General features: G+C 32.4%; 2 protein-coding genes across 3 annotated transcripts; one reads left to right on the forward strand and one right to left on the reverse strand.

Annotated features, from left to right (window-relative positions):
- The first annotated feature begins 2,445 nt into the window (after positions 1-2,445).
- LOC113873118 lies at positions 2,446-5,430 on the forward strand. Its single transcript, XM_027511103.1, has 7 exons — positions 2,446-2,726; positions 2,807-2,950; positions 3,038-3,105; positions 3,192-3,242; positions 3,340-3,399; positions 3,477-3,974; positions 4,941-5,430. Exons 1-7 carry the CDS (start codon positions 2,597-2,599, stop codon positions 4,974-4,976), a joined length of 987 nt encoding a protein of 328 aa, XP_027366904.1. The 5' UTR covers positions 2,446-2,596; the 3' UTR covers positions 4,977-5,430.
- A 2,872-nt stretch (positions 5,431-8,302) lies between these two features.
- Positions 8,303-12,168, reverse strand: LOC113872207 (ER membrane protein complex subunit 3). Of its 2 annotated transcripts, XM_027509574.1 has the most exons (9): positions 11,937-12,168; positions 11,538-11,700; positions 11,349-11,442; positions 10,858-10,977; positions 10,680-10,728; positions 9,740-9,839; positions 9,604-9,665; positions 9,383-9,441; positions 8,303-8,694 (listed from the first exon to the last, which is right to left on the reverse strand). In XM_027509574.1, the coding sequence occupies exons 2-9, from the start codon at positions 11,687-11,689 to the stop codon at positions 8,590-8,592; spliced, it is 741 nt and encodes a 246-aa protein (XP_027365375.1). In that variant the 5' UTR covers positions 11,690-11,700; positions 11,937-12,168; the 3' UTR covers positions 8,303-8,589. The 2 variants fall into 2 exon arrangements, with proteins under 2 accessions (XP_027365375.1, XP_027365376.1); XM_027509575.1 differs by having other exon boundaries at positions 8,411-8,694; positions 11,538-12,155.
- Positions 12,169-24,646: the final 12,478 nt, after the last annotated feature.

Here is a 24,646-nt window from a genome sequence, read left to right on the forward strand (position 1 = left end):
ATATTTACACATCTTTTTAAACATATAATTACATAATTAATAATATATAAAATTAAATACAAAAATAATTAATTATAATTTAACTAAATATATTCAAACATTAATTTATCTATGTTTATAGCTTACTTGCAATATGATCAATAAAATTAAGCTGATATAGATTGTTATTTATCTTTCTCCGCTGTTCTCTAATCTTATTCTCTCTAATCTCGGTTCTCTCTTTAGTATTGGTGTTGTTGGTTGGACGATATATATAGTAGTCGATTGTAATCATCTCTAGAATGATACTGAAGTTAATTTTAATTGATTTCTCCTTACTATGCAAGTCAATTATAATCAACTTCTTTGGAATAAAATGGCAAATAGTGTTTTTCTGTCTAGAAAAGTCATTTTTAATCGACTTTAGTGTACAATTTTATGACATTCACGTAAAAAAATTCTGGAGCACATGTGTAATTTTGTATTCAAAATATTTTATTTCTGTCACAAAGCTCTTTAGCAGAAACCTAGACGAATCTATCTTTTATGAAACCTTAACAAACAAAAAAAAAAAAAACACATTCTATAAATTATATCTAATTTATTTATTTATTTTTTAAGTTTTACATTAATAGATTATGAGTATGAAAATATTATATTTTATTAACATTTTACTTTATTTTCTAGTGTGAAAAATTATTAAATACTACTAACAAACTAATAAGCCTAGTCTAATCTCAAATATTTTTTTTATAAATTAAATTAGAGCTTTAAATATTCAATTTAGCTTAACTCACTTATACTCTTACTTGTCATTATCTACAACTCATCAAATTATTTGAACCGTCTTTAAAGGGTTAGGTAGAATAATCCTCCATGCTATTTTATATTTTTTAGGCAATAAACATATTTTAAAAAATAACACAAAGAGATAAGCAAATATTGATCATAAACAACTATTAAAATTTTAATATTTGTTCCAACATCTACTCATATATATATATATCAACGTGTTTAAATTGGTGATTATAATTATATATTATAATTTTTAAAGTACACTCTTCATTCCATAAAAATCAAATATAGAATTCAAATTATGTAACTAAACTTGACTACTTGATTGTTTGATTCAGTACAAAGATAGTCATACATTTTATTCTGCACAAGATTGATTTGATTATTTGTTTGAAATATTTAACATACAATACTAGGAGAGAATACTTTTTTTTTTTTGCTTAAATGTTGCTAGGATATGTTCTAAATATTTTATTAATCTCAGCTTTTAAAGCTGAGTTTAAACATTCATAAATAAAAAAAATTTATAAAAAAATATACAATTATTATATTGAAGTGATAAAAATATAATAAATAATTTTTTTATAAAATTTTATTATTATTAGTTGTTTATTTTTAACTTTAAGAGCAGAAGTTAACAAAACTCATGTTTTAATAAAAAACTAACCACATAACACAAGTGAGTAATATTTACCCTAATAACACGGTAGACAATAATTTTAATATTAAACTTATTTTTTATTTTTAAATATTGTGTTTTAATTTTAATTTTTAATTTTTTTTAATCTTATGCTTTTAAATAATATTTATTTTAATTTCTAATTACTACTAAATAATAATATAATTAATTTAAATATTGTTACATGTCAATTTTTACATCACATGTTATTTTTTATAAAGTTATGTCAGTAAAAAAATAATCATTTTTTTAAATAAAATGACTGAAACAATGATTAATTTTATAAATATTAAGATAAAAACAGAAGATTATAAATATATTTAAGCTACAATTTTAATTAATAACTGGTATAGTTAAATGGGTCTAAAAGTAATGTCTATTTTTTAACATGAATTTTATAATATTAGGATGATATCTCATATTAAAATAGTGTTGAATTTTTTTTATTAAATTAGGTTAGTTTTTTTTTTCTTACTCGACTTTTAAAATATAAGTGAAAGCTCAAGCCTGCATGTTTGCATTTGAATAAACATGCCCAACCTATCTAAATTATAACATATTTTGATATTAATATATTTATTTTTAATTTTTCTTAATTTAAAGATTTTTATCTATTTAGTTTATTGTTATTTTATATAATAAATTTTTTATTAAAAAATTATTGTTCAATATTTCTTTAAAAATCAATCCTATATTGCAAATATTTATTATTATATAATAAAGATAATTTTTAAATTGCATCACTTCTTTTATATTAAAATTTGAACATCTATTTTTTAAAATACCATTATTTTAAAACTTAATTTATTTTAAATTTAGACATTAATACACGTACTGTAACAAATCTAAGAAAGATAAATCCGCACGATATATAAAAAAAAAATTGTTAATTCGATTAAAAGGGAAGGATATATTTTGGCATGAAACAAACTTTGAAATTTGAATTCTAAAGTTGCATATAAATAATGACTTCAGCATGGGCGGCATGGGATAAACACAGCAAGAATTTGGGTAATTCTGTTTGGGGTTTGTTGGTCAAGGAGTCGGTTCATCACATCAATCAGACTGATTTGGGCCGAGCCCAACCGAACCCGTCGCCGGCGTCGTGGGTGGTTGCGCAGTGCATACGCAGAGGGTTGAACCATGAGACGAAACAACTCTCCCTCCGGCAACTACCGGAATCCATGTTTAACGATGCACCAACCTTGGGCTTCTCTCCTCGTTTACGGGATCAAGCGCGTCGAGGGCAGGTCTTGGCCCGCTCCCATCACAGGTTCAATCTCTATGCGCCAAACCAACACATTCACTCGCTGCTACTTTACCCTAAGTTTTCACATTGTTTTGTATGTTAAGGTCGTCTTTGGATTCATGCTGCCAGTAAAGTTCCAGATGAATCCACAATCAAAGCGATGGAATATTTCTACAAGGAGATATACGCACTCAATGGCGTCACTGATATCCAATTTCCTCAACACTACCCTGTTTCTAGGCTTTTGGGTATAATATCAATGCCACAACTTCATTCAGTGTTAATTATTCTCTACTATTTTCTTTCACTCTCACTAACTTGAATGTTTGATACAGGGTGTGTTGAAGTGGTTGGGTGCTTAACACGTGATGAGCTAGCATGCTGGGAGATGGTTCCTGAAGGGGTACCATAAAATAGCAATAGCAATAACCAACATTTTATCTTTAACTATTCATTCCTTGTTTGTTATACTGATTCTCTTTTCCTTAGGTGAGGTTGGAAGCACAAACTGATTATTGCTGGCTATGTGAACGCCCACAGGTTTGTCTCTTTCTACTGCTCTGCGGTTCCTATAATTATAAGACTATGAACTATGTGTATGTATGCTGAGTGATTGTTTTTTCTTTGCTTAATCCAGAGATTGTTGATTCCATTTGAGATGCGAGGATACCAAGGTGTTTATAATCTGGAACGGAAGGTATTTTTGGTTCTAAAATCTCTGTCTTGCTTTCTGGTTTTTCTTCAATGGAGACTGATATTTCTACTTGTTTAAAGATCTATGAAGCTGCAGTTAGAGGTCTGACTCCGGTGAATAGTCCTTTGCCGGTGAAATTTCCACTTCCGGATCCACGGGATCCATTTTCCTTGAAGCCAGGTTGCATCTCTGCGCTTACACCTAATTTAAAAGCAACTGAAATGGATGGATCATCGAGTATAAGTCAGGCCATAGCTGGGGCACGGGTAGCAGCCACTCAGTTCTCAAAGAAGGATCAGAATTCGCATGGTACTGCTCAGAACAGTATGCCTGATAGAATGAATGCTAATCATGAGGACACAGAAGTTGCAAGATCTTATAATCTACGATCACGAGGCAGTTCTATGGAACAGGACAATATATCATCCACTGACTTAAATAAGAAATTTGATGATGGGACCTCCCCATCATATCCTGAAGGGAAAAGAAGTAGTAATAAGAGTGAAGGAAGCAGTAAGCATGCTCGATATTCTGGTGCAGAAGCAGATTTGAGACAGTATCCTCAGCCACCATCTAAGGTATCTCTTTCTGAAAGTGGTTTCATTATGCATGTTCCATCGTTCTTTGTCAGAAAATTTAGCTTCATTTTGTAGTTATTACACACTTAAAGTAAACATGGTGGAAATAAAGAAAAAAAAAATGAAATTATATTTCATTTGGTGTAACACTAACATAACATCAGTCGTAACACCCCCATCTTTTCCCCAAATAGACAGTATAAGTCATGCCTAATGTTGATATGACTGGTTTATGGACTATATCAGTAGTGTACTGCACGGATTCATTTTAATTGAGATATTTGATTTGTATAGTCAATTGGACGCAGGGATCATTCAACATTGTGCATACTTGTTTATTATCCCAGCATAGATTATCAAATACTGAATAGTTAAATCATAAGGTTGAGCTTCCATGTTTGTATTAATATCTATATTTATATATTATTAAAGTAGGGAGCGGGGGAGCATTTCCCCAACCGTTGATGGGGACGGGCAGGTACCCATTTTTCATCCCTGGCTAGGAGAGGCAGGATCATTTCTAGGAACAAAGCACCACGGGGAGGTGTGGTGGCTTTGTCATCTACCCATCAATGACATCTAACTTGAGGATCTGGCTTTATGCTAACCAGACAAATCATGTTTTATTTTCTAGCACCTTCCATCTCTTTCTTGCATCATTTTGCATCGAATCTTGATTCATGTTATGTAGTGGTCAAACTGAAGCTGCTCATTTGGACACTCATTCAATGCCTTTTTCTTTGACTGAATGCAAAGTTGCTTTAGCAACTCGAGGAAAATGCCACATTCTCAAACAATGAATCTTTTGTCATGAATAGCTTGTAGGACATACTTTTCTTTAGTGAGTCTGTTTTTGTTTGCATAATTACATTACTTATCTCCGCTTACTTTTGAAAATAGGGCACTAGTTTTGATAATATACTGCTAAATATTTTTATAAGTTATGCTTGTTTTCTTCATTATTAGATATTTGCTGCGGCGTTAAAAAGCCTGAAACAATGATCGTGGAACAAGTCGGACATCTTGGAGTCTGGATGTGAATTTGTAACATAGTGAATGATGTGTAACTTTTAAGGCTTCAACAAAGCTTGGTAGTGGTTGGCTGGTTGCTCTCGTGAAATTGTTTTGATGCTAGAGTCTAAACTATTATAATTGTGTAATTTCTTGCTGTCTGAGTGATAGAACTCAGGTTCATGTACAATAAAGTATTTGAAGACTGAAGCCTGTGTATAATGAGGAATCGGACTGCATCCAAGCATTCTGACTCAGCTGCAAGATGTTAGCAATGAATCTTTGATGGCATCCATCTAGAATCCATTTTGGCTGCTCCGGTATCCATCACTGCAGTATTATAGGACTCTTTTTTTTGTCATTAATATAGGACTGTTCAAAATTTTAAATTTAACGATTAAATTGATAAAAAAAATAATATATTATTTTGTTAAGTTTGAAATTTAATGTTATTTAATTTTGTCTCTGTAATTATAGAAACATAAACTGTATCTGAACCACATAATTAAAAAGTTTCACGATGAACTATTTTTCATATTATTAATAGTCACATGATTATGAACAGAAGTATCAATTGCTCATAACGCCATCAAATTTATACATTTCTAATGATTAATATATTTATTGACGATTTTTGTGTGATTTTGTTATGATAATTTTGTTAATAAACAAGAAAATAAGTTTTCCTAGATGCATAGTTTGAATTCATTCACCAAAATCCAGCCATGATTTAATAAACAAATCAAATAAACGGATGGCTAAATCACTTTTCACTTATATTAATGTTTAGGTAAAATTTTCATATTTAAAATTATTTATTTATCCAATGCAGTTTTGAGGCTGGATTGATATGGGATTTGTGTCAATTAATTTAGTTACTTTTAAATGATGAGGTTTTAGAGAAGTTTAATGAACAAAATAAAGAAATAATAACAATAGAAACATAGAAGATGATGTGAGAAAATATTCTTATGTTAAATAAACTCAAAAATAAAAGTACAAGAGATATGAATTAAAAATATAACAATGTCAGGACTACACATACTCAATGTTGGAGAAGGTGATCGTGCTGGGGATTTTGGATGACATTTGTTAGGGAGTGCATGAGCCACAACGTTTTTAATTTTGTTGTACTGTATCTTCGCCTCTATGCCCCTTTCTTAAAGTATCCTTTTAATATTTTCTTCGATCTTTCTTTTTTGTCTTTTTATGCTTTAAAGTGTTGTACTTTTTTTGCCTAGTAATTTTCTTTGATTAAAACCTTCCTTAAACAAAAATTTAAAGTCTTCTTTATAGATTTACAAAATGGCTAAAAAATTATTGCTAAAGGTAACTGTTGTTTGAAAATATAGCACGTCTCCATATTGGTTAATCGATAAAATAAATTAAACCTATGTTTTGCGATGTGAGTGATATAGTAACTATTGTTTGTTTGTTTCAGGAAGTAATTATTGCTTCTAGAAAGAAAAATTCATTCAACTACTTAGATGTTCCTCCTATTAACTTTAAAAATTAGGATGAGATATGATAGAGATTATCCTCCTCACATATGTGCACTTCGTTTGTCGAATGTAGCTAGTCGAAGTACATATTAAACTTTAAAACTTGGGATGAGATTTCATATAGATCATTCTCCTCGCAACTTGATTGTCCTCTAATCAAAACAGTTGAACACAAACAAACTTAGCTAATTCAACCGTGAATATGAAGTTATCTTGGTTTGTAACAATTTCTACAAGTATAGGTTTACCCTGAACTTCCACCTACTTAACCATCTCATTAGCAAAAGTGTATGTCTTAAGGTCAACTATCATGACTTGTGTTACTAGATTAATGCCAATCACACAAGTAAGACTACTTTGAACGTATTCTCTTTTCATCTCAAGAATTGAAGTCTCCATCAAGTTCTTACATAAAAGTAATAGTTACTATAGGTGATCATTTGGCATGATTTTTGGCAATTCTCTTTCTAACTATTGCTCTCTACCTCGACTCTTGTTTTTGTCGCAACTTCACAATTATAATCCCCTGTAATCGAAAGGATCTACGTCAAGAGAGTTAAAAAAAATCATCACGACCAACAATGTGGTTAGAACTAAAAGCTTTTGCTAACGATTTCAAGAGTTTGATCAATATAACACTCAAAGGAGTGATTCAATATATGCACTAAATATTAGATAAATCTTAACCTTAGAACTACAAAATTTTTGTCCATGATGTCGAAGGTTTGGTCAAAATCATACTTTCTAAGGAGTGACTCAGTAGATTCCATGTCAACCATTAGTCTTCTCTTAGGACATGATTTCAATATCATAGACTTCATGTTAGACATATGTCCATCTTTTGTCTTTGAATTTAAAGTTGTGGTTAAGACATAAGTGCCTTAATCAATATTTTGATCAATTTTAAACAACTAACAATTAACAGTTCTATTGTAACTATTATTAAGGCTTGTTTGTTTGATTATGACTTTTCATCAAAGCCTAAACATTAGTACAAATATTAATTTATTTTTACTTTTAAAAAGGCTCCATCAAGATGTCTCAAAAATCTTGCTAACGTAATTTTGAAATATTATATAAAAAACTTTTTAGTCAATTTAAATAATAAACAAAATTGCGTTAAAATTGAAAATTTTTCCTCTAAAAGTTGACCTATCGTGATTTTTTATTGATAATTGTATAACCTCTATTTACATAATTACATCGAGAATGTAGATCAATTATTATTCGGTTGGATCACAAAAATTAACTAATAAATTAAGTACAAATTACACATTATCTTCTTTAACAAAACTACATTTAGTATCCCTTCTTTCTTTACATTAATTTAATCTTCTTTAACTCATAACTACATAAGAAATTGTTTAAAATTCTATATTAAGGGAAAAAATTATAATTATTATAAAAATGAGAATAATAAATATAAACAACTACATATTAAGAACATTTTTTTTAATTGTGATCACTAAACTTTGACCATCTATACATAATTCAAATTTAGTTCTCACAATTTTAAAATGAAAAATATTCTCAATAAATACACACGTGCAAAGACACAAATGAAGTCGTAAAAATAGAAATTTTATTTTTGAAACATTACATTCAGTTGTTGGTAATTTGAACATTCATTACCTCGCATCATAATTTTCACCATCGGGTTAAAATTAAGTGCGCCTCACCTACATTCTAATTCTGCCACATAGGCAGATTAAGAGATGTAAGCGTCTATTTGAATGTTGGATTTTTAGCATTTGTGTGGAAAATGTTAGGATTGTGGCATGCGGGACTTATGGTATCAAGAGGATACAGATTTAGGACTAGAAACACATCACAAGACTCCATTCCCTGGGAAGTCTTCATCTTTCTTATGGTTATGGGCATTCAGAAAAATACGCAGGAATAAATAATTCAGTTCCAGTTTCAACAAAATTGTGCCAATGTTTTCTGATAATAAAATGAAGAGTTTAGTTTCAAGATGACACTCATTGTTGCAACATGATCTTCGATATCTTTTGCTGCAGAAGGTAAAGGTCCAAGCGCAACAATAGAAGGGCATCCTACAAACAAATGCAACCGATCAAGCTAGCTAATCCATAACATTGTTAACTGATAACTTTCCTCAACACAGCTTCTGCACGCTGCTCGAAATTTGGTAAGGCCCAGTCATGCTGTGTTATGTCCAAATTGTCTTTCTCAGCACTCAGACCCTGAAAACAAGATTAAAGGAATATGACAAAGTAAGATGGGGAATTACTATGTAAGAGATTAGACAAGAGTCAGATGAGTATTGAATCAAAATCACACCCATATCTACTCCATATTTTGCTGCAAAAGCCAAGGCAAAGGGTATTAACCTATATTCACTGTTCAAAACTAATGATGATAGCGCAAAGCGAGGGCAAATCCTACCCCAAATTTGTATATCTAGAGCTCAATGATTAGCTAAGAGTGTGTTTGAGTAAACAGCTTGTTTAAGTACTTATTTAATAAGTTTTTACAATGCGAGAGCTTATTTATAAGGTTGAAGTCGACTGTAAAGTTTACAAAAAATAGGCTAAAAGAGCTTACAAGGTCAAAGCCATTTTCACAAGTTCAAATAAGCTTTCCCAAAATGCTAACTTAAATCCTCAGCAAAGACTTTCCTTTTTCCACTTAGTAGAATGCACCCACACTTTGCTTCTCTATCTAGAACTGTCCAATTTTACCAGTCTGTCATCCTTGTTGAAAAATCATTTACATTGCAGTACCTCATTCATTTTACCTTGTGGTATAGACAAAATTTAGGGTATTTTTTTTTTTTTTGGGGGGGGGGGGGGGCGGGGGGGTTTGGTGGACAAGGAATCACATGAACTTCAGATTTGAGAAAAATCTAGAGTAAGTCACTCATATTTGTACCTTTGAAGGATCAAATCCAAATCCACCCATTTGCATCATACGCTGTGTATCATCTACAGCTGCATAAAAAACAGCACATATCACAACTTCTGATTAGTGTTGAATCCAAATCCTGCCTATAACAGAAAAAACTAGTAAATATTCATATTGATGAAATTAAAAAGTCATTCATGAAATTGATCAGTTAATTATAAGTATTCAGCTTTCAAGTCATAACTAACCATTTTCTTCACCCAAAATGAGGCTAAACAATCCTCTCAGTCCAAACAGATTGAGGAAGTACCTGAAATACAGTCTTTCGACAATTAAACCAGAGTAAGAGCGAAACAGGCAAATATCCATTAAAAAGAAGATTACCAAGAGCGACTGCTGACATAGCTAACATCTACTGTGCTAAGGTCTATTCCATTCTGCAACATTGACCTAAACCTTTGTGTCAGCGGAAAGGGTATCTTGGCTGCAGGAAAGTTTTAAACATTTTCAAGAGGTAAATAATAAAAGTAATAAATTGAAGGCTATGCTGAACAGAAAACTATCATAAGTCAAATCATGGATGTGCTTATACAAGATACAAGAACTGTAATTATTATCAGAAAAGCTGGTTCAAGCAGTTGAACTGGATATATAAAATAAAAAATAACATTTGATAAAACTAAATATGATCAAAATAACTTAATAAAAAAATTAAGGTTTCAATTCAAGTCAATGCATCTTGGTAATGCCTTTGCTTATCTTCAAAAAGTAGAATAGTTTGTTCACACATGTAACTGATGTCAGTTTGCTTTCTTCCAAAGCTTTTTATTTAATGCATATAATATTTTTCCAGTGCAAGATGGTCTCTTGTCTATGCTTCTTCTGAAGCTTTGTTTTCTTTAATATATATTTAAAATTATATGTTTTCCCTAAGCTCTGTCTATCTCTCTCCTATGCTTCTACTGCACAACTGCATTTACACGCCACCACTTCCAGTGGACAATAGAATTACATCTTTGCAAATGGAAGCGCAAGTTCCTCAGCTTTAACCAGAGAAGGGTTTTCTTCATCTGCTTTCCTCTGAAGAATTTTTTTTTTCAAATCCAAGTCTAATATAATTCAATAACCAGTTCTTAGGATCTTAGGAAAACTGACTGAGTTACACAGGATCTTTCCAATAAGTACTGATTTGTTTTGCTGACTGGACCAGTCACTTGGCCAGTTCATCAGTCCACCGATCAAACTGGCTGGCCCACTTCATGTTTTATTTCACTAATTTTAAATCAAACAGTAAGAAACAACAGGGCGAAGTATAAGAAATTACCTGCTACAAATCCAGAAAAGAAAAAGTTCACCCACGCAAAAGTGAGAGTCTGTCCAAAAATCAGAAACAACATAAGTAAAAGCTAATGACGCATCTCCTCATTATAGGAAAAAGTGCTAGTATTGAGTATGGTCCAAAAATCAAAAGCCTGAGCACAACAAAACTGCATTTTTGACACCTGAGGAATGATCATTGAAAGGTTTTTCTTCATCATATCCATGGCCATGTTCGGATCAGAGAACATCTGTGCTTGCGGATTCTGGGCTTGGCCCTTTGGAACAAACAACAGACCGTTTTCCTTCAATGGAAAGAGAAAAACTAAGTTTACTGTTGAATTGGTTAGGCATATGATCATTTAAGATACTGAACAAATCTCATGACAGAGTTATTAATTTCTAACAAGTTCTAGAGCCAATTTAAAAAGGTACAGTTAGAAATTTATTCATCACTATCTAGTAAAGTATACGGCAAAACCAGGATTGAGCACAAAAAAGCATACAAGTCCAAGGCAGGAAGCTTCATAAAGCATATGACTGAACAAATTGCCCGCAACATAAGTCATCACCCACAACAAACAGCAAAATGAAACTTCAACTTTTCCCAATAAAGAACCATACACTTAAACTAAAAACTTTCTACAAAACTAGAAAACACTCTAAGCAAACATACCTCGTTACAAAAGTAAATTTTGCGGGCACGAAAAGCCTTTGAAGGAATAAAATTTGCTCCAGCACGTAAATTACGAGCTCTAACGATCACTTGCCTGGATCAATATACAAAAACATTCCTCTATTAAGAACCAAAAAAGGACCAAAACAAAAGTATCTGCATAGTTATTGAATAAATGTTGGGGCATACCCCTCCTTAATAATTTTAGCATCAGGAGTTTGGGAAGAACGCATGAGCTTAGAAACAAAATAGCGAAGCACACCGATGAGAACCATAACTACAGAGAGAGGGATCAGCACCCAATCTCTGATTGCAGTATCCAGCACCAGATCTTCCGCCATCGTTCCAATACCTACATGAAATAATGAATGAAGTATCAACTAGATAATAAAACCTGCTAAAACTCTATGCATGAACAAGCATGATTAATCTTCAAATTTTCGGAGTGCAGCGAAATTCGAAGTGTTCAGAAAGGGTCAAGGACATCAATTTTTTGTTTTCTGACATTTTTCAAAATTCTGAGGCGGAACACTTAGAATTCTGTGTGGCGTTGGCTATTGAATTCGACGTTGGAAACGGGGAACTTACTGGGTCACACTGTCTGATTGGGTTTCGCGTGATACCAAAACGAAACAGGTGAAGAATTGCGATGCGCCACAGAGAAAAATCAGTCCAAAAAGCGCATTGATGATGGTGGGCGAATGAGAAAAATTAAAGAGAAGGTGGAACTTTGTGAACCCTAAATTTTGAGACGGAGGAACAAGATCAAGAACTTGGAACCAATATTGTCACAGACCAACTTGATACGCTTCGTTTCGATGTGAAAAATATATTTTATATGCATACTTAATTGCACTCCTCTTCAAATATAGGTAAAATTAACAGCACTGCAGTATTAATATAACATAAAAAATATATTGATATTACATAATGAATTAATAAGTAAAATAATAATTTAATTAATAAAATTTTACTTTTATTTATTAATTTATTTAAATATTTGTTAACTTTAAACAAAAAATCTATCTATGTAAAAATTATTAAAAATATTATTTAATATTTTACATATTTATATTTATATTAAGTCTTATTATGTATAAATTTAATTTATAATTATTTTTTAAAAAGTATTTAAAAGATTTATTAAAATCGATTACATGTAATTTTTTATAAACTATTTGATAATTATAAAATTTTAAAAATAAAAAATATTAATTATATATTATATTTTAAAAAATTAATTGAAAAATTTTATAAATGTTTTTGGTTGGATGGAATGTTAAAACAAAAACAAATTATTGAAAAAGTTAACTATGTTTTTTGATAAAATGTTAAAAACAAAAAAAAAACATAATTACTTTAGTTTTTTATTTATAATTTTATAAAATATAATATTTGGACTGATAAAAATATATTAAAAATTAAATATATTTTTAAAAATAATATTTGTAACAATTAGAACACACTTGCAATCTCATTTTGTGTCTTATTAAATTATTTTTCATTTAAAATTATCAATTGATTAATAATTAATAAATTAATTGAGTTTTAATTTGATAAAAATAAATTCAAATTCAAATTTCAAGTATCATCAGCCAAATAATTATAATCCAAATGAGATATTATTAAAGTAGTATTTTAAATACAATTAAAATAATATATTATTAAAATAGTACTTTGAAAATTCTAGACCTTGTTGATAATAATTTCTCAGGTTCAATCCCTCCTTGCTTTGGTCATCTCAAGGGTATGGTGAAGCTTTCAACCACATCACTATATGAGATTGCAATGGCACCCTGTGTAACAGTGGAGACAATCAATGTTGATTGGGAAAAGGAGGGTCTCAAACTAGTCTTAAAGGGATATGAAGATTACACAAAAAAATTGTACCAATTGGTAAATATAGATTTGTCTAATAACAATTTCATTGGATCAATCCTTGACGACTTAACCTTTCTTTCTAGATTGATTGGGTTGAATTTATCAAATCCCAAGCAATATACAGAAAATGAAGTCACTAGAATCCATTAACTTTTCCAATAACCACCTATTTGGTCCTATCCCGAGGATCATGTCCACCATGGATAATCTAGGCTTCTTGAACTTATCCAAGAACAATTTGTCTAGACCCATTTCAACAAATGATCATTTCCTCTCCTTTGATGAACAAATGATAGCAGAAATTTGGTATTTGAGGTACCAGTCCTCCAGAAAGGGAAACTTAAGGATATTGATTTTTCATTCCTCAATTCCTTACAATGGTTTATAAATTCTTCATAAGCTCTAACGGACTTCTGCAGAAAAGTCACATAAAATCCTAACAAAAAAGATTCCCCTACAAGTAATCTCATAACAAGACAAATATAGTTTTTTAAAATAACAAAATAAGATATAATAAACTCTTCTCTCAGTGAACATATTCATTTCAATCTGCTGGTCTTGTAATATTTCTTTTGGGCCTTGCATTTGGGTTGTTCTCTTCACTTGGTCCACTCTTATCCTGATCTAATGGCCCAACTATATCATCTGTATCATTCCTCACCCCATGGAGTAAAACCTTGTCCTCAAGGTTGAAAGCTTGTTTTATATCAGCCCATGTTTCCCAAGCTTCCTCTGACGATAGGCCCTGCCACTGCACCAGAACTTCTATTTGCGGAGGTTCAATTAAAGTGTTCTCACAATGGTCCAAGATGACTAATGGAATGAGCAAAGGACCATTATTATGAGTGTCCGTAGGAAGTGTTCTTGTCTTTGGAGGTGGGGAACCAACATGTGGCTTCAAGATAGAACAGTGAAAGATAGGATGAATTTTGGAGGTGGCGAGCAGTGCCAAATGGTATGCCACTTGGCCTATACGGCTAAGGATTTGAAAGGGATCAAAATAACGATTGGCGAGTTTCTGAGGGGTCCTTCCAGCAACTGAAGTTTGACGACATGGTTGAAGTTTGACATAGACCCAAGTGTTCACATCAAATTGGACATCTCGACGATGAGCATCCGCCAACAACTTCATGCATTCCTGAGCTTTGTGCAAATTACGACGTAATTTAGTCAAGACCACGTGAACTAAGCATATGATTGACAACTTCCACATTAGATTGGCCTAACAAGTATCCTGGTAAAGATGGAGGGGAATGACTGTAAACAATCTCAAATGGGGTGTATCCAGTAGTTGAATGAATAGCAGTATTATAACACCACTCAGCCCAAGGAATGTACTAACTTCGCTGTGAAGTTTGATCATGACAATAAACCTGTAAATATTGCTCTAGAGTACGATTGAGCACCTCAGATTGTCCATCAGACTTCAGGTGGTAAGCTGAAGATATGCAAAGTTGTGTGCCACTTGCTTTGAACAACTCTTGCCAAAATTTGCTAAAAAATAAAGGATCACGGTCAGAAATTATGCTTTTGGGCATGCTATGGAGTTTGCCAACCAAAGTAAGGAAGATGTGAGTCACTTGATAAGCTGAAAATTGAGTGGGAAGGGGTGCAAAATAGCCAGCCTTGGAGAAACGATCTACAACAACATAAATCGCTGTATAACAACGAGATGGGGAAGGCCAATGATGAAATCCATGGCCAAATCTTCCCAAACACGAGTTGGTGGAGGAATTGGTTGAAGTAGACCAGCAAGTTTCTGAGATACATATTTAATTTGTTGACAAATAACGCATTTGCATATGAAGGTCTTCACATATTTGGTCATTGAGGGCCAGAAGAAATTCTCTTGTAAACAGTGAAGCGTCTGGACCAGTCCTAAGTGCCCCCCCCCAAGGGTGTGGAATGAAATTCAGTCATAAGGGTCTCACGAAAAGGTGAAGTAGCTGGCAGCCAAATCTTTTCTTTATAGAAAACCAATCCATCGTGAATTTTGTAATATGAAAATGATGTTGTATCTTGGCTAATATCTTGTTGAAGTTTGGAGAAAATTGGATCAAGTTGTAGAGTTGAACGTAATTCCTCCAGAAATTGGAAATAAGGAACAGTGAGAACATAATGCTAACCAGCAGCAACCTCCTTAGTGATGCGGGATAGTGCATCCGCAGCTACATTTGAATGTCCGGAACAATATTGGATTGTATAATTGTAGCCAATGAGTTTGCTCATGTAAATTGTTGTTCCGGAGTCTGCACTGTTTGAGTCAAGAGATCTTTGAGGGGTTTGTGATCTGTCTGAATAATGAAGAAATGTCCCAGAAGGTATTGATGCCACTTCTTGATGGCAGTTGTGATTGCATGTAATTTTAGCAAATATGTAGAAGCTTGCATCATCCGGAAGCAGAACTTTTTGCTGAAAAATGCTATTGGATGTTGATCTTAAGAAAGGATAGCCCCATGACTGTGCTAGATGCATCCGATTGGACCACAAAAGGCTTTGAAAAATTGGGAAGAGCAAGTACCAGGGCTGTTGACATAGTCTCTTTAAGTTTCTCAAATGCTGTTTGTGCTTCCAGGGACCAATGAAAGGCATCTTTGCGAAGCAAATCCGTGAGAGAAGATGCCAAAGAAGCATAATCACTAATGAATTTTTGATAAAATCCTGTTAAGCCCAAAAATCCTTTCAATGCCTTGATAGAAGTGGGTGGTGGCCAATTCATCATTGCCTCAATTTTGGAATGATCAGGTCCAACAGACCCAGCACTAACCACGTGTCCCAAATACTCCACTTGCTGAGAGCAAGTCAACGCATCTCCATTCCCAACCATGACTGAGAGAGGTTTTGTGGGACTGCAAGGAAGGCCCAATTCATGAGCTTGTTTGGATTGAAGGAAGTTATGAGAGCTCCTGCTATCGAGAAGAACCGGGATTGGATGGTCCAGAATTTGCCCCTTAATTCGAAAGATTTGCAGGTTGAAATGACCTGACAAGGCATTAAAGCTTAGCTGAGCAGAATCAGAAGTGTCAGAAGCAGGAGAGTCTTCAATCGAAAGTTCCAGGGTAGTGATCTCATCATCATTGTGCACGAGAAGGAAGAAGTGAGACTTACAACGGTGACCTTGATTGTATTTCTTATTGCAATTATAGTAGAGACCTCTATCATGGTGAGCCTGCATCTCTGAAGCAGAAAAGCGTTTGAATGGGATTTTTGGTGTTACCGGTGTGGGGAGCAGAGCAGGGCGATAAGGTGCCGGGGAAGGTTGATTCACTGGTATTGAATGACTTCGCTTGGAGGGCACCATTGAATTAAATTTGTCTTCGTGAAGCTTGGTCAACTCTGCTGCTTCAGAAAATGATACTGGCTAAAATGCGAGCACTTTGCGTTGAATATCTGAACAAAACCTGAAAATAAAGCACTCGAGCAAAAATGATGGAGGCATGTCAGTGACGTGATTAGCAAGACCCTCAAATTCGTTCAAATATTGAAGCACCAAGCCAGTTTGAGATAGCTTGTAGAGATGGGCTTTGACGTTTTGAAAGCGTAATGGGGCAAATGGGGCAAAACGAGTTTCTAAAGATTGCAAAAATTCTTTCCAAGATCGAAGCATGTTGTTACGTTCCATCCACTAGAACCAGCTGAGAGCCGGACTGTCCAGGTAGAAGGAAAAGATTTGCAATCGTTCTGATTCTGGAGTTTGGTAGTACTCGAAAAAATGAGTTATCGCAAATATCCAATCCAATGCGTTTGACTCGTCAAAATGTGCACAGTCTAATCTAATTTTGGAAGCTGACTTGAAGATAGGAGGTGGGGGTCAGAAATCTGGTATTCGAGGTACCAGTCCTCCAGAAAGGAAAACTTAAGGATATTGATTTTTCATTCCTTAAAATAATTATTTACAATGGTTTATAAATTCTTCATAAGTTCTAACGTACTTCTGCAGAAAAGTCACATAAAATCATAACAGAAAAGATTCCCCTACAACGTAATCTCATAACAAGACAAATATAGTTTTTTAAAATAAGAAAATAAGAGATAATAAACTCTTCTCTCAGTGAACATAATCATTCTAATTTGCTGGTCTTGTAATCTTCCTTTTGGGCCTTACATTTGGGCTGTTCTCTTCACTTGGTCCACTCTCATCTTGATCTAATGGCCCAACTATATCATCTATATCAACAATCTTTTGTTGGCAATCCTTATCTTTGTGGAAAACTTGTCAACATTAACTGTGATGGAGTACCTACCAACATGGGCCAAGAAGACAAGAGTGATAAGAAAGAAAAATTGTTGTTTTACTTTGTCACTACGCTTGGGTTTATAATAGGATTTTGGGCGTTCTTTGGAACTCTTCTGTTGAAGAAGAATTGGAGGAATGCATACTTTCATAACGTGGATGAGATTGTCGATAAGATTCATGTAGCAATAATGGTAAGGGTAGCAAGGCTTAAGAGGTGAATATGGAGAACATACTTTGATGAATAGTTGACAATCAATGCACTTTCAAATAAATCTTGTGGGCGGTCCATATTTTATAATAATTCAAGTGTATTTTAGTTTTACTTTTAGTTTCAGTTTCAAATTAAATTTGTGAGTTGTGCAAAATATTTTTACTCCTATTGTTTCAGTTCAAATTCAATGTCCAATGATGTTACGTACTATAATCATTTTCATCTTTATAATATGGTACCTTCTCCTCAGGTCATAGCTTAATTAGTAGTCTTAACAAGTTTTCTCAAATGATGCATTCTATAATGTTGTCGTTTTTTCCTTTTAAAGCTTGTGTGTTTTGATCTTTTTATACGCTTAATTGGTGTTATATAATATTGTTGTTCTAAAGTGTGAAGATGATTATTATTTCAGCGATTGAGAAATTTGATTTTTCCTCCGTCATCTCACTAATATTGTGTTTATGAAGATAATAGTTATTTTATGCTCAATAATATGCATCAGGGATTAGCTTTGGATGGATATAGACTTGATCCTTAAACTAATTTTTCATTCCCTTTTAGTAATTTTATTGAATTTCTGGTTAGTGTATCGAAATAATGATGTCTTATATGTTATTATTAAATTTTTGTTTAGTGGATGTTGTTTGTGCGTGTCCAACGAGTTTAATAGTATGTTATGCTCACAAACAATAAAAAAAATTGCTCAACCTATGTGAGTATTATATAATTTTCTGAATCCAAACATTGGTTATTAAGCACAATTCAAATTGGATCCTGGTGTAGAATAAGACACACAGAAACCTATGAAATTACTCAATCAAGATCACATATAACTTGCTTTATTTGTATAGAAGAGGACACATGAGTTTATGTTGAAAGAATATATCTTTCATAAACAGAATCCCCTTTGATGAAGATGATTGTGATGAAAATGTACGTCACTTTTTTTTTCTGGTTCAAGATGAACATCACTCTGATAAATATTTTGCATAGAAAATATTTCTAGAGTTCATTGAACTTAATATGTTATTGAAAGGAGTTATTTGATTTTGGTTGTAAGTATGAAATCATGACAACGAAATTAGAGGAATGTTTTGTTTGCAATTTTGGGTTATACATACATACATACATATATATATATATATATATATATATATATATATTACATAATTAAATGTGTTAGGGCCATTATTTTATTAGCCAAAATATTAAAGTGGTCTAATTAATATAAAGTTTATGGCTAAGGGCATAATTATCATGAATAGTTATTGTGTAGATACCATAAGTAATATTCTAATTTGATGAGAAGCTAAATTGGAAATATTAAAATTCTAAATGTAGCTGACAAAAGTTACATAAATGGGTTATGGTCCCCATTTGTAAAGCAGGTCATAGAACATACTTTTTCAGTTCTTTTTTTCTTTATCCCCATCAGAAGAGAAACTCAAAAAGGAAACCTAAGGTGTTTTACATTTGGAAGATCACATACCCATTGTCAATCTCATAACCTTTATCATTCCCAATGGCGAATTCAGGTACGCTTCCACATTCTATTTTCATCATGAATTAGGGTATAGGTTCATAAAGATTAATTTATGATTGTGCTGTAATTTTAATTCTATATGGATAGTAACATGTGGTTAGGCACAATTATTTTTTGATAGAAAATCCCAACAATTGGTATTAGAGTCACCTATACATAATTCGTGTATGATTTTGAAAATTTTGAAATTAGGGTTTCAAAATTGGGATTTAATTTAGGTTTCCATTTAGGTTTGTTATTGTACTATGATGTAATGATACAAATGCCGCGCTATTATATATATTGAATATTGAACGAGCGCTATCACTATTGCAATGCTTTAATGACGCAAATCATGCTATTATGCGTATTGGATATTATTGCAATTATTGAAATTGTGATGCTCAATTTTATGCTATTATGCGTATTTGAAATTGCAATTTGAATAGTATTAGTATTGAATATTGAATATTATGTTGTTATGCGTATTTGTATTAGATAGTATTGGATATTATGCCATCATGCTATTTGAAATTGTGATACTATTTGAAATTGTGTATTGGATTCTAATTTGAAATTGTACGCCGATGCACTAAATGTTTTCCAGTGCATATTGATTCTATTTTTATGATTGCGACTGCGTGACATTATGTCATTTGGATACCATTATTGTAATATTATTATTATAATACTGTAATTCAGATACATTGAAATCGTATGGAGTTTTTTTTTAGGATTTGGTATATCAATATTCAAATTTTGGTTATTGTTTGTATATTTTATACAACAGTTTAGCATTTTAAATGAGCTAATTGAATCAAAAAATCACCAAAATGACCTCTTTTGTGTAGATTGTTCATAAGAAATGTTAAATGTTTGTGCGTATTTTTATCCATCTGAGTGTGAATCGGGTTAAAGGAAGATTAATACTTGGCTGGATTGCATGCACACCTGTGATGGTAAACATGTGATAATTATGAGGTTTTGCTTGTGAATGATAAATCAATCCAAAGAGAGGTTTATTATTTGATATGTTTTATTATCAATGTTTGACCATCACAACAAGGGTACCACTAGCAATTAATATTAGTGTCCAAAGACTTGATATTGATGATGCACTAGGTATCTTGAGATGAGTTATGCCATTATTTAAACATATTGATGATTGAATTTTATTATAATGTGAGCATAATTAAATTATTTGTTTTGTTCTCTTTTCAGCTACTATTGCTTCAATATCTGTTAATTTGAATTCAGTTCCGATTCTTAATGGAACAAATTTTAAGGACTGGAAAGAGAACATGAAAATTGTTCTTGGTTGCATGGATCTTGACCTTGCATTAAGGATTGAGAAACCCACTTCTCCTACAGATTCTAGTACCTCTGAAGAGAGGAAGGATTATGAGAAATGAGATGGCTTAAATTGCATGAGTCTTATGATCATTAAACGCAGCATTCCTGAGGTCTTTAGGGATGCTATCTCTGAAGAGATAACAAGTGCCAAAGATTTCTTTGCTGAAATTGAAAAACGCTTTGCAAAAAGCGATAAGGCGAAAACAAGTGCTTTTCTTCAGAGCTTGATTTCCATGAAATATCAGGGCAAAGGAAATGTGAGGGAATACATTATGGAAATGTCAAATATTGCTTCAAAACTTAAGGTACTAAAGCTTGAGCTGTCGGAAGACTTGCTCATCATTTAGTATTGATTTCTCTTCCTTCACAGTTTGGTCAGTTTAAGATATCTTATAACTGTCAAAAGGAGAAATGGTATCTTAATGAGCTCATCTTATACTGTGTACAAAAAGAGGAAAGGATGAAGCAAGAAAGAACAAAAAGTGCTCATGTTGTAAGCACATCTAAAGACAAGGGTAAAAGAAAGAAAATTAAGGATCCTAAGAATGAAGTTGCTAATGGTCAAGCACAAAAGAAACAAAATCAGGGTGACAACTGTTTCTTTTGCAATCTACCTAGACATATAAAGAAGAAATGCACCAAATATCACGCATGGCGTGCAAGGAAAGGTATGTTTATTACTTTGGTCTGTTTTGAGGTCAATTTAGCTTCAGTACCTAGAAACACTTGGTGGTTAAATTCTGGTGCTACTACTAACATCAGTGTTTCAATGCAGGGTTGCCTGAGTTACCAAAAGCCAATTGATTCTGAAAGATGGATATATGTTGGACATGGAAAATCAATGGAGGTGGAAGCTATAAGGCATTTTAGATTATTATTATGTATTGAATTTTATTTGGATTTAAAAGACACTTTTGTTGTATCGTCATTTAGACAAAATTTGGTTTCAGTTTCTTATTTGGACAAGTTAGGTTATTTGTGTTCATTTGAAAACAATATGTTCAGTTTGTCTTTTAATTCAGATATTGTTGAAACTGATTTACTTTTGGCTTATGATAATCTATATTTGCTTGACACTGTAACTACTTACAGTGACAAAATTTGGTTTCAGTTTCTTATTTGGACAAGTTAGGTTATTTGTGTTCATTTGAAAACAATATGTTCAGTTTGTCTTTTAATTCATATATTGTTGAAACTGATTTACTCTTGGCTTATGATAATCTATATTTGCTTGACACTGTAACTACTTACAGTGAATCCTTAAATGCAGAATCACGTGGTACTAAGCATAAAATTGACAATATTAACTCAGGAGCATTATGGCATAGGCGCCTAAGTCAGATCTCTAAAAATAGAGTTGAACAACTTGTGTCAAATGGGATCTTGGATTCCATTGACTTCACAAACTTTGATATTTGTGTTGAATGCGTTAAAAGTAAACAGTCCAAAACAAAGAAATTAGGTGCGTGTAGAGCTACGAACGCCTTAGAGTTGATACATATGGACATTTGTGGGCCATTTCCTATACCTTCTTGGAATATACAACAATATTTTATATCATTCATAGATGATTACTCCAAATATGCATACCTGTTTCTTATACATGCAAGATAATAAAGTTTGACAATTTGTCCCATTACCAGAAGGTGTGAAACCAATTAGTTGCAAATAGATATTTAAGACCAAGTGAGATTCTAATGGTAATGTAAAGAAATATAAGGCTCGTCTCATGGCTAAGAGCTATACTCAAAAGGAAGGGATTGATTTTAAAGAGACCTTTTCTCTAGTTTCATCAAAGGATTCTTTTAGGCAATCATGGCTCTCGTTGCACATTATGATATGGAACTCCATCAAATGGATGTTAGGATGACATTTCTCAATGGCAACATTGATGAAACAATTTATATAATGCAACTAGAAAACTTTGTGTTAGGAGACCCAAAGAATATGGTTTGCAAACTAACAAAATCCATTTATGGACTAAAACAGTCATCTCGTCAATGGCACCACAAATTTCATCAAATTATTCATCAAGTTATCATAAAGGAACTATATCGAAAAAGTACTTCAAAGATTTGGCATGCAGGAATGTAAAGTAGGGGATACCTCTGTTGCTAAGGGAGACAAGTTCAGTCTCAAATAAGGCCCAAAAGAAAATTTGAAAATTAAAGAAATGCAGAAGATTCCCTATGCATCAGCTGTAGGGAGTTTGATGTATGTCCAAGTATGTTCGCGTCCAGATATAGCATACATAGTTGGGGTATTAGGCAAATATTTAAGCAATCCAGGAATGGATCATTGGAAAGCAGCCAAAAGGGTTATGAGGTATTTAAAGAGAACAAATGATTATATGCTCACACACAAGAAGTCAGACCAGTTGGAGATCATTGGGTATTATGATTCAGATTTTGCAATTTACCAAGATAGTTTAAGATCCACTTCAGGTTACATTTTCATGTTAACTGGTGGTGCAGTTTCTTGGCGCAGTGCCAAGCAAACCCTTACTGCTTCATCCACTATGGCAGCAGAATTTGTAGCATGCTATGAGGCATCAAATTATGGAATATGGCTAAAAACTTTTGTAACAGGGCTGCAAATTGTGGAAGGAATTGAAAGACCACTTAAGTTATATTGTGACAACAAATCAACTGTATTATATTCTAACAAGAATAGGAGCTCGATCAAGTTAAAGCACATTAACATCAAGTTCCTAATTGTTAAGGAAAGGGTACTGAGTGGACAGATTTTCACAGAACACTTAGGGACAAACTCCATGATAGCAGATCCTCTTACTAAGGGACTTTCATCCAAGGTCTTTCATAAGCATGTTGCTCACATGGGTGTTTTACAGTTTGAGGAATATTTGGTTTAGTGGGAGTTGGTCAGTTTTATGTACTTTATGTTCTATGTTTGATTTTATGTATGCATACATAGACTTTTGGATATATTTGGTTTTATATATATATATATATATATATATATATATATAAATGGTTTGTTATTCAGTTATTACACTTTGTACATTATGGTTATTAAATGATCTCATTGAGATAAAGTAGGACTAGTTGAAAATAGACGTGTACTGGCCACCTTCATGTAATTTTCATGCTACACATTTTATAATGAGTCTATGTCATTTGATTTTGTCAGCATTAGTGATCATTGATGTGTTTAGTTGTGATTGATACAATAGAAACTGTTTTGGTTCTATGTGGCAATGTAATCAATGGACGAGATTTTTGGAATATGCTCAAGGCATGTAATGGCAATTTTTGAGCTCATAAAGTCTAACACATTTATAAGGATTGTAAGGGTATATATATTTGTGATCAGTGGGAGATTGTTAGCAATTTTGGGTCATATATATATATATATATATATATATTATAATTAAATGTGTTAGGGCCATTATTTTATTAGCCAAAATATTAAAGTGGTCTAATTAATATAAAGTTTATGACTAAGGGCATAATTTTCATGAATAGTTATTATGTAGATACCATAAGTAATATTCTAGTTTGATGAGGGGACAAATTGGAAATATTAAAATTCTGAATGTAACTGACGGAAGTTACATAAATAGGCTATGGTTCCCATTTGTAGAGTAGGTTATAGAACGTACTTTTTTAGTTCTTTTTTTCTTTATTTCTATCAGAAGAGAAATTCAACAAAGAAGCTTAAGGTGCTCTACATCTAGAAGATCACATACCTACTGTTAATCTCATAACCTTTATCATTTTCAATGATGAATTCAAATACTCTTCAAAATGATGAATTCAGATACTCTTCCACATTCTGTTTTCATCATGAATTGAAATATGGGTTCATAAGGATTAATCCATGATTATGCTGTAATTTTGATTTTATATAGATAGTAACATATGGTTAGGCACAAAATTATTATTTGATAGAAAACTCCAACATGTTTTGTTTAAAATTGAATGTCGATCTCCACTAAAGTGCTTCGCTGTTTCATAAGTGATTTCTTGGGATGATAATGAGTTCTGAAATAATTCAAAGTATAGAAAATAATATATTGAAAACAAATCCAATGTAAACGTGAATACATTCTCTTGTATTGGCGAAAAGTATAT

This window comes from Abrus precatorius, unplaced genomic scaffold (genome assembly GCF_003935025.1).
Source record: "Abrus precatorius isolate BTA unplaced genomic scaffold, Abrus_2018 Scaffold7, whole genome shotgun sequence".
Taxonomy (NCBI): Eukaryota; Viridiplantae; Streptophyta; class Magnoliopsida; order Fabales; family Fabaceae; genus Abrus; species Abrus precatorius.

What these genes read in the sequence shown, in the direction of transcription:
- LOC113873118 (XM_027511103.1), top strand. Translation starts at nt 2,597, where the DNA reads ATGAGACGAAACAACTCTCCCTCCGGCAACTACCGGAATCCATGTTTA. An exon ending in CCCTGTTTCTAGGCTTTTGG is followed by an intron (nt 2,951 to 3,037) that starts GTATAATATCAA and finishes TGTTTGATACAG; the next exon opens with GGTGTGTTGAAGTGGTTGGG. An exon ending in TTTATAATCTGGAACGGAAG is followed by an intron (nt 3,400 to 3,476) that starts GTATTTTTGGTT and finishes ACTTGTTTAAAG; the next exon opens with ATCTATGAAGCTGCAGTTAG.
- LOC113872207 (XM_027509574.1), bottom strand. Translation starts at nt 11,689, where the DNA reads ATGGCGGAAGATCTGGTGCTGGATACTGCAATCAGAGATTGGGTGCTG. An exon ending in TATGTCAGCAGTCGCTCTTG is followed by an intron (nt 9,666 to 9,739) that starts GTAATCTTCTTT and finishes ACTGTATTTCAG; the next exon opens with GTACTTCCTCAATCTGTTTG. An exon ending in TTGGATTTGATCCTTCAAAG is followed by an intron (nt 8,695 to 9,382) that starts GTACAAATATGA and finishes TCTTGTTTTCAG; the next exon opens with GGTCTGAGTGCTGAGAAAGA.